Genomic DNA, 13,007 nt, shown 5'->3' with positions numbered 1-13,007 from the left:
GGCCATTTGCTTCTCATGCCTGCTACTCTGGGTCACTGCTCCACGCACCAGGCCCAGCTGCTGGGGACAGGGGCCCAGCAAGCCATAGCTGGAGTCCCCTCTCCCCCCAGGCATGTTTCTGGCTCACTCCATCCCGTCTCCAGCAGCCAGGCCCAGGTGAGGAGCAGGCAGCCACCACCAGGCTCTCATAAGCTACACTAGGGGGACGGTTCGAACTAAGATACATAACTTCCGCTACGCTATTCACGGAGCTGAAGTCGAAGTATCTTAGTTCGAGTTACCTGGCTGTCCTCACAGTGGCGAGTTGACCACGGCGGCTCCCCCGTCGACTCCGCTTACTCCTCCTGCCGAGGTGGAGTACAGGCATCGATTCAGGGACTGATTTATCGCGTCTAGACGAGACGCGATAAATCAATCCCCGATAGATCGACCACTACCCGCCGAGCCGGTGGGTAGTGAAGACGTACCCTCAGGCAGCTGCTGCACTGCACGGAGCAGCAACCCAGAGCAGCCAGCTTCAGCCATGTGAGAAATGGTTCCATCTTGCTCCCTGCCTGGGCCTGCCTGCCAGGGAAAAGTGGGGAGGGTTCCACAGTGGGAGAAGAACAGAGTCCTTCCCTCACCCCAGGTAACGTGGGGCGGGATGAGCATGGCCAACATAGGCTGGGTGCAGGGTGGGGAGGTTGCTGGGCAGAGGAGACACGTGGGGTGGTCACTTGTCCTCCCCTTTAGATCGGGAGGCACAAGTCATCTATGCCTGATATACTATCTGGCCTATCTTTCTGGACCATATTGTCAACTCCTTGGGACAGGAACCACATCATCATCTTGTAAGCTCTTTGTGGCCGGGGTCTGTCTTTTTGTTCTGTTGATACAGATCTGTGTTTGTACAGCACCTAGCACAATGGAGTCCTGATCCATGACTGGGGCTGCTAGGCACTACTGCAATACAAATATAATAATGTTATTATTGCTGAATGCTTATGTAGTGCAGTTTGCACACTGATGTTACTCCAGAAATAATAACACATAGCTCAAAAAGAACAGGAGTACTTGTGGCACCTTAGAGACTAACAAATTTATTAGAGCATAAGCTTTTGTGGGCTACAGCCCACTTCATTGGATGCATAGAATGGAACATATAGTAAGAAGATATATACACACATACAGAGAAGGTGGAAGTTGCCATACAAACTGTAAGAGGCTAATTAATTAAGATGAGCTATTATCAGAAGGTCCTACAATGGTGTCACTTGAATAAATATGTGGACAGAGTTGGCATTGGGCTTTGTTGCAAGGATAGGTTCCTTGGTTAGTGTTTTTGTTGTGTGGTGTGTGATTGCTGGAGAGTATTTGCTTCAGGTTGGGGGGCTGTCTGTAAGCGAGGACTGGTCTGTCTCCCAAGATCTGTGAGAGTGAGGGATTATTTTTCAAGATAGATAGTGTCCAGGAAATGGACCGCTTGTGTCCCACCATCAACCTCAGCCTAGACCAATCCATACAAGCGGTCCATTTCCTGGACACTACTGTGCTAATAAGCGATGGTCACATAAACACCATCCTATACTGGAAACCTACTGACCTATACTTACCTACATGCCTCCAGCTTCCATCCAGGACACACCACACGATCCATTGTCTACAGCCAACCTCTAAGATACAACCACATTTGCTCCAATCCCTCAGACAGAGACAAACACCTACAAGATCTCTATCAAGCATTCTTAAAACTACAATACCCACCTGCTGAAGTGAAAAAACATATTGGCAGAGCCAGAAGAGTACTCAGAAGTCACCTACTGTAGGACAGGCCCAAGAAAGAAAATAACAGAATGCCATTAGCCATCACCTTCAGTCCCTAACTAAAACCTCTCCAGCGCATCATCAAAGATTTAGAGCCTCTTCTGAAAAATGATCCCTCACTCTCACAGATCGTGGGAGACAGACCAGTCCTCGCTTACAGACAGTCCCCCAACCTGAAGCAAATACTCTCCAGCAACCACACACCACACAACAAAAACACTAACCCAGGAACCTATCCTTGCAACAAAGCCCAATGCCAACTCTGTCCACATATTTATTCAAGTGACACCATTATAGGACCTAATCACATTAGCCACGCCATCAGGGGCTTGTTCACCTGCACATCTACCAATGTGATCATATGCAGTGGTGAGCAGGAGACAATTCGCACCGGTTTCCGAGAACCGCTTGTTAAATTTAGAAGCAGTTTTAGAACCGGTTGTTAAGGCTCCCTGAGCTCCCGGCCGGGGAGGCTCCCCCATCCCCTCCCCCACCTTCCCTCCTCTCGCAGAGCCTCAGCATGCCGCGCCGTGGACGCCAGCGCTCTGGACCGCTCCTGGGCAGCTCTGCAGCTCCTGCCGCTTTGAGCAGCATTGTAAGGGGGCCAGGCCAGGGCTGGGAGGAGGGGTTGGATAAGGGGCAGGGAGCAGCTGGAGTGGGCGGAGGTTCTGAGGGGGCGGTCAAGAGACGGGAATGGGGGGGTTGGGTAGGCAGTCGCCACCCCAGAAAGTCCCAGCCACGCTGGGGCTCGGCTGGTGCAGCCCCCCAGGCCAAAGGGGCCCCAACTCACGGCGCTAGGGAGGGTGCATGGTGTAGGGCTCAGTGTTATAGAAGGGGGCTGTTGGAGAAGGGGCTCAGTGCTAGAGGGGGGTGCATGGAGCAGTGCCGTTTGCGGGGCGTGGGGCTATGGAAGGGCTGCAGGGCCCCACATCCTGTCTCGGGGCAGGCGCCGTGCTGTGGCTGGTACCTGCGCTGCGCAGCCATCCGGGCAGCCGCTTTGGGGCCCTGCGCACAGAGGCCAATCCGATGCCGCCTCGCTCAGCAGCCGCGGCCGAGCTCCATGCTGCTTCCTGCCTGGCCCAGGAAGCGTGACTGGCCCCGCTGGGCAGGGAGATCAGGCACCATGTGACTGGGCGCTGCGTAGGGCCAGGGAGCCAGGCCCCTGGCAGCAGCAGCCTCCTCTGCCCCAGGAGTCGGGGGGCGCCGGCTGGTGCCATGGCTGGGGGCTGCCTTGGGCGTGCTGGGGTGAGGCTCCCCCCCAACTCTCTCCCGCTCCTGCACTGTGGGGCTGTCAGACCTCCATCACTCGGGGACGCTCACATCCCGCGGTGGGGAGTCGGGCAGACGGCAGCCTTTCCCTGCAGGGAGCTGCCACCCCACATGCCAGGAGCGACCCCACTGATGCAAGGGCTGCAGGACGCCTGCACCACCAGCAAGCACCTGGGATGGAGAATGGGCCTGGGGAGGGCCGGGGGGCACGACAAAGCCTGAGGGGGCGGGAGGGGGCAGGACAGAGCCTGGAGAGATGGGGGGGCAGGAGGGAGCCTGGGGGGGCAGGGGGGGAGGACAGAGCCTGGGGGGGCACGATGGAGCCTGGGGGGCGGTGGGAGGGGGCAGGACAGAGGCACATCCCTTAAATCAGAACTTTTTATAGGGAACCGGTTGTTAAGATTTTGGCAGCTCACCACTGGATATATGCCGTCATGTGCCAGCAATGCCCCTCTGCCATGTACTTTGGCCAAACCAAACAGTCTCTACTCAAAAGAATAAATGGACACAAATCTGACATCAGGAATCATAACATTCAAAAACCAGTAGGAGAACACTTCAACCTCTCTGGCCACTCAGTAAAAGATTTAAGGGTGACAATTTTGCAATAGAAAAGCTTCAAAAACAGACTCCAATGAGAAACTGCTGAGCTTGAATTAATATGCAAACTAGATACCATTAACTTGGGTTTGAATAGAGACTGGGAGTGGCTGGGTCATTACATATATTGAATCTATTTCCCTATGTTAAGTATCCTCACACCTTCTTGTCAACTGTCTAAATGGGCCACCTTGATTATCACTACAAAAGTTTTTTTCTCCTGCTGATAATAGCTCACCTTAATTAATTAGCCTCTTACAGTTTGTATGGCAACTTCCACCTTCTCTGTATGTATGTATATATCTTCTTACTATATGTTCCATTCTATGCATCCGATGAAGTGGGCTGTAGCCCACGAAAGCTTATGCTCTAATAAATTTGTTAGTCTCTAAGGTGCCACAAGTACTCCAGTTCTTTTTGCAGATACAGACTAACACGGCTGCTACTCTGAAACATAGCTCAAAATGTCATGTCCTGTGTAGTAGGTGTTTAACAGAATCTTAATTGCTTTAACGTTAGGCATCAATCTTTTTTTTTCCTAGGCAAATGAATGCAGTACAAAAAGCCTATAAGGCATACGTGACAAGCAGAGAGTTTGTCCATGGGGTCATGCACAGGCCACGGGGTAAGACTCTCTACACCTGTATATGAAAAGGGAATGGAATGTACTAAGTACAAAAGAATATCTGTCTGTTAGAATCGTTATTGCCCTTACAATATTTTCTGTATTTAGGATACAGGATACTGTAATTTTTTCCTCACACAACCTGATCCAAAGCCCATGGAAGTCAATGGAAAGATTCCCGTTGACTTCCCTGGGCTTAGGATCAGACCCATCTTCAGTATTAATTTTCTTTCTCTGGGATTTTTTTTAATGCAATTAGTATTCATTTCACATCAAAGCACCAAGTCCTATGGGAACTGCATACATACATCCAAGGTTAGAATTTAGCCCTTTCATTAAAAATTGCAAAACTTATACTATGGTACCACATAGGAGCTATTTTTCCTTTTTTCTAATCATTCTGTAGTGACAGTTCCAGAGCCATTAACGTCTCAGTTTCCTTACAACCTACATCTAGACTTCACTCACAGCCAATTTTTTAAAATGTTCTTTTACATGTATATGTTGGTATTATGATAGCATCTTCTGGTCCCATCTGAGATCAGGGCCCTGTTGTGCTAAGTACAAACACATAGCGAGAAACAGTCTCTGCCCCAGTGATCTTACAGTCCAAATAAAAAGGTGGACAAAAGGTAGGCAGGGAAACAGAGGCACAGAGAAGTGAAGTGCCTTGCCCAAGGTCACCTTGGGCCATTGGTGCAACTGGAATTAGAACCCAGGTCTTTTAACTCCACTGGGGTCTTGCAACCTATCCACTAGATCATGTTTCCTCCCAAAACATCATCAAATATCAATGTCAAGTTTTCTGGTGCTGTTATTTTCTCAATAAAATAGTATTCAGTGTTGTGTAACTGGAATTCCAGCTCAGTAACTATTATAAAACATAATGGTGAGCATATTATCATTATAGTTTATTACTGATTTGGAAATCTCTTAAGTTTGTGTAAAGTTTTAATTTTGTCTGCATGTCATTTTCAGATATTAATCATATTTTGCTTTTCTTTTTCTAATCCTTTACAGATAGCTTTTCAATATGGTGTTTAAGGAACAAAATATAAATCATGTTACAGTTATTGGGCACTGTGCCTCAGATTCACTTTGAATTATTTTGAAATGTAGCCCTTATTCCAATAGTGGTTAAATTAATTTTTCCCCATCCATCTACATTTTCCCTTCAGTGTACACCACATGTACACAGTGTACACCACATGTTCTGGATCATGTTGAGACACGGGGAAGATTTACAGCTTAATTTATATTAATCTTGTCCAGCACCTCTTTTCATATAGCACTATATAGTCACAAGTGCAGACCTTACTCCCACTTTAGTCTCCATTGCTGTTCTATGTTGTCATCGTAAAAAGCTCATTAATAACATTTATGAGGTCATTAATGGCTATCAAAATCCCAGACAGTATTTACTCCCTTCTGTGCTCCTTTGCTGAAGAAAGTTATAAAGCTTATTTAGAAAACATCTTGCAACGCATGAGCTCTGACCTAAATCTATTAGTTATCATTGCTAATGCAGACAGAGAATCAAGATGTTCATTCACAGAAGTATTTCAGGGTCTCAACGATTCTTTAAGTAACAGAAAATGGGGAGAACTGGGGGAGGTGGAGAGTGAAATGTATTAGTCTCTTCATTGTGTCCGTCTGTCTATCTGTCTTCCACAAGGCCCAGATGTTGCCTTTTGTGCTCTCCAGTAACCACCTGATTCTCCTGGGGTTCCATGGGCTGCCATCCACCAGACTAGGGTAATTTTAACTTGCTAGTGGAGGAGGCTACCCAGGAGATGTGCTTTATGAGGGTGCCCTGGCCCCACCCCTCCCTCAACCAGCCTTAACTACTTTTGTGTGTCCCTGACAGGGGTCTGGTTGACACTGTGCCCAAATCCTGGTGAACACTCTGCTGCCCCAGTGCACAGCTCTGTGTAAAGTGCTGCTTCTCAACCAAACATCCTTTCAGCATTGTTAACACTGTATGTGTAACCCTTCTGCCCATCAGAGTTGGCAGCAACAAGGGCCGGGTTCAATATCTAGGGGTTCCATTCCAATAACACAATGCAAACCGGCTCGAGCCCCCACCCAGTGACCTGGGACAAATATATACCACTCCCGCTGGGCGCCTCCAAGAGGCAATACTTCCCCTCTCGCAAGCACATAGTCTGAGTGTAGCAAAAGCCTTTTAATAACAGAGAGAAACAATGTGGCATTATGTTGGGGAAACACCACCAACAGGATTCCTAACACAACCCATGAGCAAAAAAAAACCCACCCCAGGCAAATTGGGGCATGCCCCTTTCCCTTTGGTTCTTGAGTCCAGCAACCCCAAATCACCCAAAGTCCCAAAAGTCCAATGCCCCAAAAGTCTCTGTCCCTGGTCAGGGCAGCCCCAGAGTTCGAAAGTTTATCTGCAGAGCTTTACCTCCCAACCTGCGTGGAAATGGGACGGGGGTAAGAGGCACCTTACATAATCTGAAGCTGACCGCCCCATAGCTCCATAGCGGCGCTCCGCTCCGCCAGCCGCCCCACAAACTCCTTCGCTCAGCTGCACTCCGCTCCGCCAGCCACCCCACAAACATCCTTCGCTCAGCTGCACTCCGCTCCACCAGCCGCCCCACGAACTCCTTCGCTCAGCTCCACGGCCCACAAGCAGCTCCTGCCATCCACACACTGCTCTGCGTCGAACTGCTTCACCAGCCGTCCTGCAAACTGCTCCACAATATATCTTCAGGCTCCCCCACTACTTAACACAACACTCAGTGATTTCAGCTCTTAGGTGAATTCAGCTTGTAGTAGGGGAGCCCCAGTGCTGGTGCACTGTCAGCCCAAAGTGAGCTCAGCAGCCTATAACTAGACTTCTAATGAAATCAAAATTAGCTCTGATATTCCACAGTGGAGAGAGGAGGAAGTGCAATTAGCACGTAAGGCCCTCACCAAGGGGCCCATGCCACCAAGTATTACTACTTGTCCCCAACCTCTCTCCATTCACACAGTTTTGGAACCCATGACCCTTGCCTAGCGAGTGCTACTTAGTTGATGGTGAATCCCTCCATCATAACAAAAGGCCACGTACAGTTCCAAGCACAGTTCCCATAATCAGGGTAATAACAATTTATTCTTCCTGCCCCAATAACAGAGACACTGGGGATCCCACAGCAGCCAAAGTGACCATTTGGGCAGCTATGGTCTCATTCTAGGCGTGGTGGGTGTGCCTATGCAAATGAGATCGGCCCCTGAAGTTCTTTTCCACAACTTGCCACACCTCACCACCAGATGTCAGGGTGGAGCTCATCCTGACACTGCTTACATCTGGAAATTAATTTAAAAATCCCTGTACATAGGTTTTGCAGCCCACACCATACCAGAGCAGCTCTTTATAGAGTACCAGGCGTGATACAATGTCTAGGTACAACAGACCTTAACACTTGACTTGGCAGCTTTAGAATGGCCTTTCTTTCTCTGGTTTCTCACTCACCTTTACTGTTATTTCAGGGCAGTGCTTTTGTACGTCTTAATATATTGTTAATTACGCAGATTCGAAGATGGTGGGCATTTTAACTATTTCTGTAATTCCCAAAGTACTTTGTCCAGTAGAATCAGAAATTTGCAGTGCTGACAGGGATGGAATGACAAAAATGCTATAGCTTAAAACATAGATGTTGGGTGGGATGACAAAAGTGCTATACATGATAGGAATTCCCCCAAATTACCTCTACCCCATTCCTCTCCTGAAAGCATTCTAACTTCAGGTTCTTTGCTTTCAACCTTTGCGCATCCATACAAAGGGATGCTCGCGATATTTCAATCTATTTTCTTGATTTTAATGCCATTTTGGGTGGTTTCAAAACTTCTGAACTACTCAGAACCATCTTGCTGACGCTGTTTCTTGTGCATATATCTCAGTGTTTCTAAATGTGTGTGTGCACACATGCATGCGTAACTAATCAAGTACAGATAAGTTTATTGATTTGCAAAATGTAATGTCTTCCTAGCCCTAGACTGTTGAGGATGATACAAACTTCCACTGAAATAATATTTGGATTTTTGAAAAGTAAAACACAGTACAGTGTTTGTTGGAGTTGTAGAGTATTTCTGAGCATTCACATTGAAAAGATGGGTTTCAGAGTAGCAGCCCTGTTAGTCTGTATTCGCAAAAAGAAAAGGAGTACTTGTGGCACCGATGAAGTGAGCTGTAGCTCACGAAAGCTTATGTTCAAATAAATTGGTTAGTCTCTAAGGTGCCACAAGTCCTCCTTTTCTTTTTATTGAAAAGATGAGCTCAATTAAATTTGTTTTATAGTTGCACTTTCTGGCCTGAGTTTGTAGTTATCTGCCCTCTTCAAATGAGACTTGTCGATGCTTCTGCATGCCTGGCTCCTGAGTTAATTGGGAGTTGCAGGCAAACAGCATCTCTCAAGATCAGGGCCTTTTGTTAGCTCACAGCCAATTTTTGTTAGCCATCTTCATCTTTCTTCTCTCTCCAGGACTTTACAGATACTTGTACTCCAAGTATATTGTGTTCCTCTACTAGTTTCCAGGGATGCTTTCAGTAAGCAGGGTCATCCTATATTACGTTCCTAGCAAGTCTCTCCCTCTGAAGCCCTCAAACAGTAGCTCATAATGTCTTCAAACTATTTCCATGGAAGCTTTTCAGAGGTTCTCTTTAACTTTGTGAAGATTAAGCTACATTCTCCCATTTTGGTCTCTTCAGTTCCAGGTCTTTTAGCTTATGGCCAGACTGCGCCTACCTGTGGGAAATCCCTCATGTTAGGCATTCTAGAGGAGGGGATTCCTCCAACTCATTCCATCAAGGAGGTGGGGTCTGGCCCCTGTTCCTCTTCTTAAAATGAACAGGGGCTTCACCCCATAACTGCTGAATCCCCCAAGATCCCTGCCTGGCCTCCCTTTGTCCCAGTTTTCTGCTAGTATGGACTCTACTGTTTCATTAAAAGAGAGGGTGCCGTTGCACAGAGGGACACCACAAAAAGTGAATGCATGCTTTTTGGTGAGTTTCCTTGTGATGGGGGAGAGGCAGGAGGAGATGGACAATGTGTATTTCCCCAATGCTTCCTCTCCCATCATGCTGCCCTGTGGGGTTTATGGAAGGGGAGGACATGGATGTGGCAGAACCTCCAACTTCACATCTATGGACACAAAAGGGTTCCCTTCCTCATATAAAGCTAAGGCTTTATAAATTCTGTAATTTATGTAATTGGCCTATAGATAGAAAGTAGCAGTTACTAGATCCTCTTGAGTAACAGCCACCTACAAGAGCAACAGAATTTGCAACCAAATTTCCAGTTCCTTTTTTTCATGTGCTAGTTGCTTCTTTCCTCTCTGTATATGGTCTGTTACTGCTCTCCACCCATGTTCTCTCCATGAGCTTCAAATAATGCATCACTGCAGTGCAATCATAGTATGAAAAGTGACTTTAGAAAAATGGCACATTGTTATCCAACAGATCTCTTCCTTGAGTCCCAGCAGTTTGAGGGACAAAAGTAGAAGTTTACTATTTTCTGTTTTTGCTAGCTCTGCAGAGCCTGTACAGCTATGGTACAGTGAGCTGGATTCCATTCTGGTTCGTGCATCATCAACAGAACTATAAACTTAAGTTCCAAATGCAGACACTTTGTATGTAACTGGTGATATGTGAGTTAAAAATACCGGCTTAATCCAAGACTAAATCTTAATGAGCACCTTAAACATGGAACCCCACAACGCTATTTTTACTGAGTCCCTTTTCAAAGTATACCTGAATTTTAAACATATATTGCCCAAGAGGTCATACATACATGGAGAAATCACATAGCTAGAATCAGCTCATTTCTCTTTTTGGGCCTCATGGAAGTTTTTAACCGGATTTTAACTCTTTTAATGTTGATTCAGTGTCTTTACATGATTGCTCCTGTCGAAGTTGTGCATAAACAGCTCAATTTGTTTTCTTGAGCAAGTGCAATGACCACAGACGTCGATTTGTTGATGTTCCACCCACTGTTTTTCCAGCCTGACATTACATGTAATTATACCATCTTTTAAAACTGCAGTTGATGCATTCTGTGTTATACCTTCTTGCGACTGTTTCTTCTCTGGTAGGTTTCGGAGTAAAGAAAGGCTGGTTTGGTGATTAGGGCACAAGCCTAGGACTTAGGTGACCTGGGTTCAAGTTCCTGCTCTACCACAGACTTCCTGTGAGGCCTTAGGCAAATCACTTACTCTCTGTGCCTCAGTTTCCCAGCCATAAAATGGAGATAATAACACTGCCCTTCCTCACAATGGTGTTGGGAGGATAAATACATTAAACATTATTGTAAGGCACTCAGATACTAGGTGATGTGAGCTCTATAAGTAACTAAGCTAGACAGCATCACCAGTCAGCCCAACAAAACATATTGGAGCAAATTTATCTCTGGGGTGACTCCATTAGCTTTGTGGTCCTACATCCTCATTGTAACTCCTTTACAGCAGGAGAGAATTTAGACTATGGCTTAAAAATAAGATCCATAGCATTTTATGGGGTACATAAAAGTGGGCAGGCAAATTCCAGGCACAGCAACTACTGTTGAACCAGAATCGGAATACACATCCAATGCTGTGTGGAGGGATAGGTGAAAAGATTCTTCAGTCTCACTTTTCTGCTTAATGCAACTCCTAGCTGCTATGTTCACACTGGGCCAAATCCATCCCTGTCACTTCACAGATTGAGGGTGAGTGACACCAATGCTGAATTTGCCCCACCGTGTTTTGCATTCTAAGGAAAAGTCAGAGCCTCGTTCACATCATCTTATGCCCATTCCCTAATACAAACAAGCAACAAACAAACAAAAAATCAGGTGGAACTTCAAGTGCATAAGCCACCAAGATGCAACAAAAAATGTTCTTATTATCCTTCCATCATTTTTATACTATCTTTACATCATCATAAACAATAACGCCAATGCAGTACCTCTCCTGGACTAAACTTTGCAAAGGAATGGAAGTTTGTTTCTCTGAGCTGCACCCCTGCACCGTAAGAAATAACTGGTCACTTTGAGTCACTTCTTTGCATTCTTTATTCTATTGTGACTCGCACCCTGTAAGAATGGGAAGAAAACGGGCTTACTCTACTGCTACTCACTTGGAAGGAAATGCAGGTAGAAGGGGTACAGTTATTGTACTGAGCAGCATTGGGAGCATGAATAGCTGATAGCTATCAAACCCCAGCTGCCTGCACTTGCCTGCCCTATGCCGGGGTTGGGTGCTGACTGACCTACCTGGGCATGCCTGCGAGTAATCATAGCAGCAGTCCCCAGTGAGCCTGCAGGCTTCATCACAGAAACAGGTCCCATAGACTCTGTCCATCCTCCAGCCGGTGCTGGCGCAGCTTGGGTCCCGGCCAGGGCAGCATCTTCTCTCTTCGGAGCAGCCCGCATCAGCCCGGTGCCAGAGTCTCCACGGCGCCAGCAGCACCATCCAAAGGACACTCGCCAGGGCCCTCGCGCTCATTGCTTCGCCCTCAGCAGATTCAGACGCTCCAGCTGCTTCGCCCGGCTGAGCGGCGGGCCCTAGCGACCGCCTCCCGCACTAGGCCGCCGGCTGCAGCATCCCGGCGCGGCTCCCCCAGCCCGGCGGGCCGCACTGAGTCATCGCCAGGTCGCCGGGTGGCCCTAAAGGCTCCGCCGAGACGCGCCTCGGGGACGGGATCCGCCAAGCCCAGCGCGGGAGGGTCAGACGGCGGGCAGGGAGCGCGCGCGGGAGCAGGGCAGGGCCCGGGGCGCTGGGGACATGCCCGGGAGCTCGTCAGTGACCCGCAGCTTCCCCACCACCGCCCCGGCGGGACCTCTGGGGCTCGCGCTGCGTCTCCCTGCAGCCCGCGCGGGCAGCACCCCCTGGCCTGCCCTGAGGAATGCGGGGCGGGTGGGGGCTCGCGCTGTCATCCCGGGCTGGCTCCATGCTCCTAGGGCACAGCAAGGAATGTGACTGGCTGCCGGCCAGAGAGGCAAGGCTGCTGGCGCCGCTTCCCTGTTCCTTCTGTCAACCAGGCAGGAGCCATTGCAGCCCCCCAGGTCTGGCTGACCAGCTTTCCTCAGGGACCGCCCCAAATGCTCCTGAAGTGGCCCTGGCAGTGATGAATTCTTGCCAGGGCTGAGTCCCTAGACCTGGCAGTTCATAATCCCAGCACCGCGGGGTTTGCCAGACAGTTAGGAAAATAAAACAATTGCTTGAGGCCCAACACACAAAGTAAGCGCTGGGCCCCAACCTGGTTCAAGATTGCAAGCTAGAGAGTGAGTTACATTGGAGGACAGCTCCTGAAGTCCTTACAGGCAGAGCTCTCCGATTCATTAGAAGCCTGACTGAGTGGAGAATGAGAAACGCCCTCAGGATTTGGACCCAAACGGACAGAGGGCCTCACACTGCTCCCATAGCCACCACTGGCAAACTCTTCCTGCACTGGCATGGCAGCCCAGTAAAGTGTTAGTTGGAGCCCTTTGTACCACCGTGAGCTTGTGAGGCTTTCTGTTCATAAATGCCATACTTTCCAGGAGGTGTAACTCCGCTGTGAAAAGTTGCTCTTGTCTAAAACATTGTCTCCATGTAGTTATTTGTTTGTTTTTGTAGATCTGGCAAATGGAAATTGCCTGTGGAGGAGTCAATGGTTTGTTGTCTTAAGAAAATTTCTGAGGACAGGGCACAATTAACAGGCTAAGGAGTATTTATTTATAAATAAATA

General features: G+C 48.1%; 1 protein-coding gene across 2 annotated transcripts in view; it reads right to left on the bottom strand.

The window, feature by feature from the left end:
- The window catches only part of SBSPON (somatomedin B and thrombospondin type 1 domain containing), a 51,503-nt gene extending 39,114 nt beyond the window's left edge, over window positions 1–12,389 (bottom strand). The window contains exon 1 of one of the 2 annotated variants that reach the window (XM_073330845.1): window positions 11,551–12,389. In XM_073330845.1, coding sequence (XP_073186946.1) covers window positions 11,551–11,782 — 232 coding nt within the window. In that variant the 5' untranslated portion in view covers window positions 11,783–12,389. The remainder of the gene's footprint in view (window positions 1–11,550) is intronic. The other variant, XM_073330844.1, reaches the window with a different exon arrangement.
- Between the last annotated feature and the right edge of the window lie 618 nt (window positions 12,390–13,007).

The sequence above is a fragment of the Lepidochelys kempii genome, chromosome 2 (genome assembly GCF_965140265.1).
Source record: "Lepidochelys kempii isolate rLepKem1 chromosome 2, rLepKem1.hap2, whole genome shotgun sequence".
Classification (NCBI taxonomy): domain Eukaryota; kingdom Metazoa; phylum Chordata; order Testudines; family Cheloniidae; genus Lepidochelys; species Lepidochelys kempii.
The sequence above is the reverse complement of the archived record's forward strand: the minus strand, read 5'-3'. Positions and strand labels throughout refer to the sequence as shown.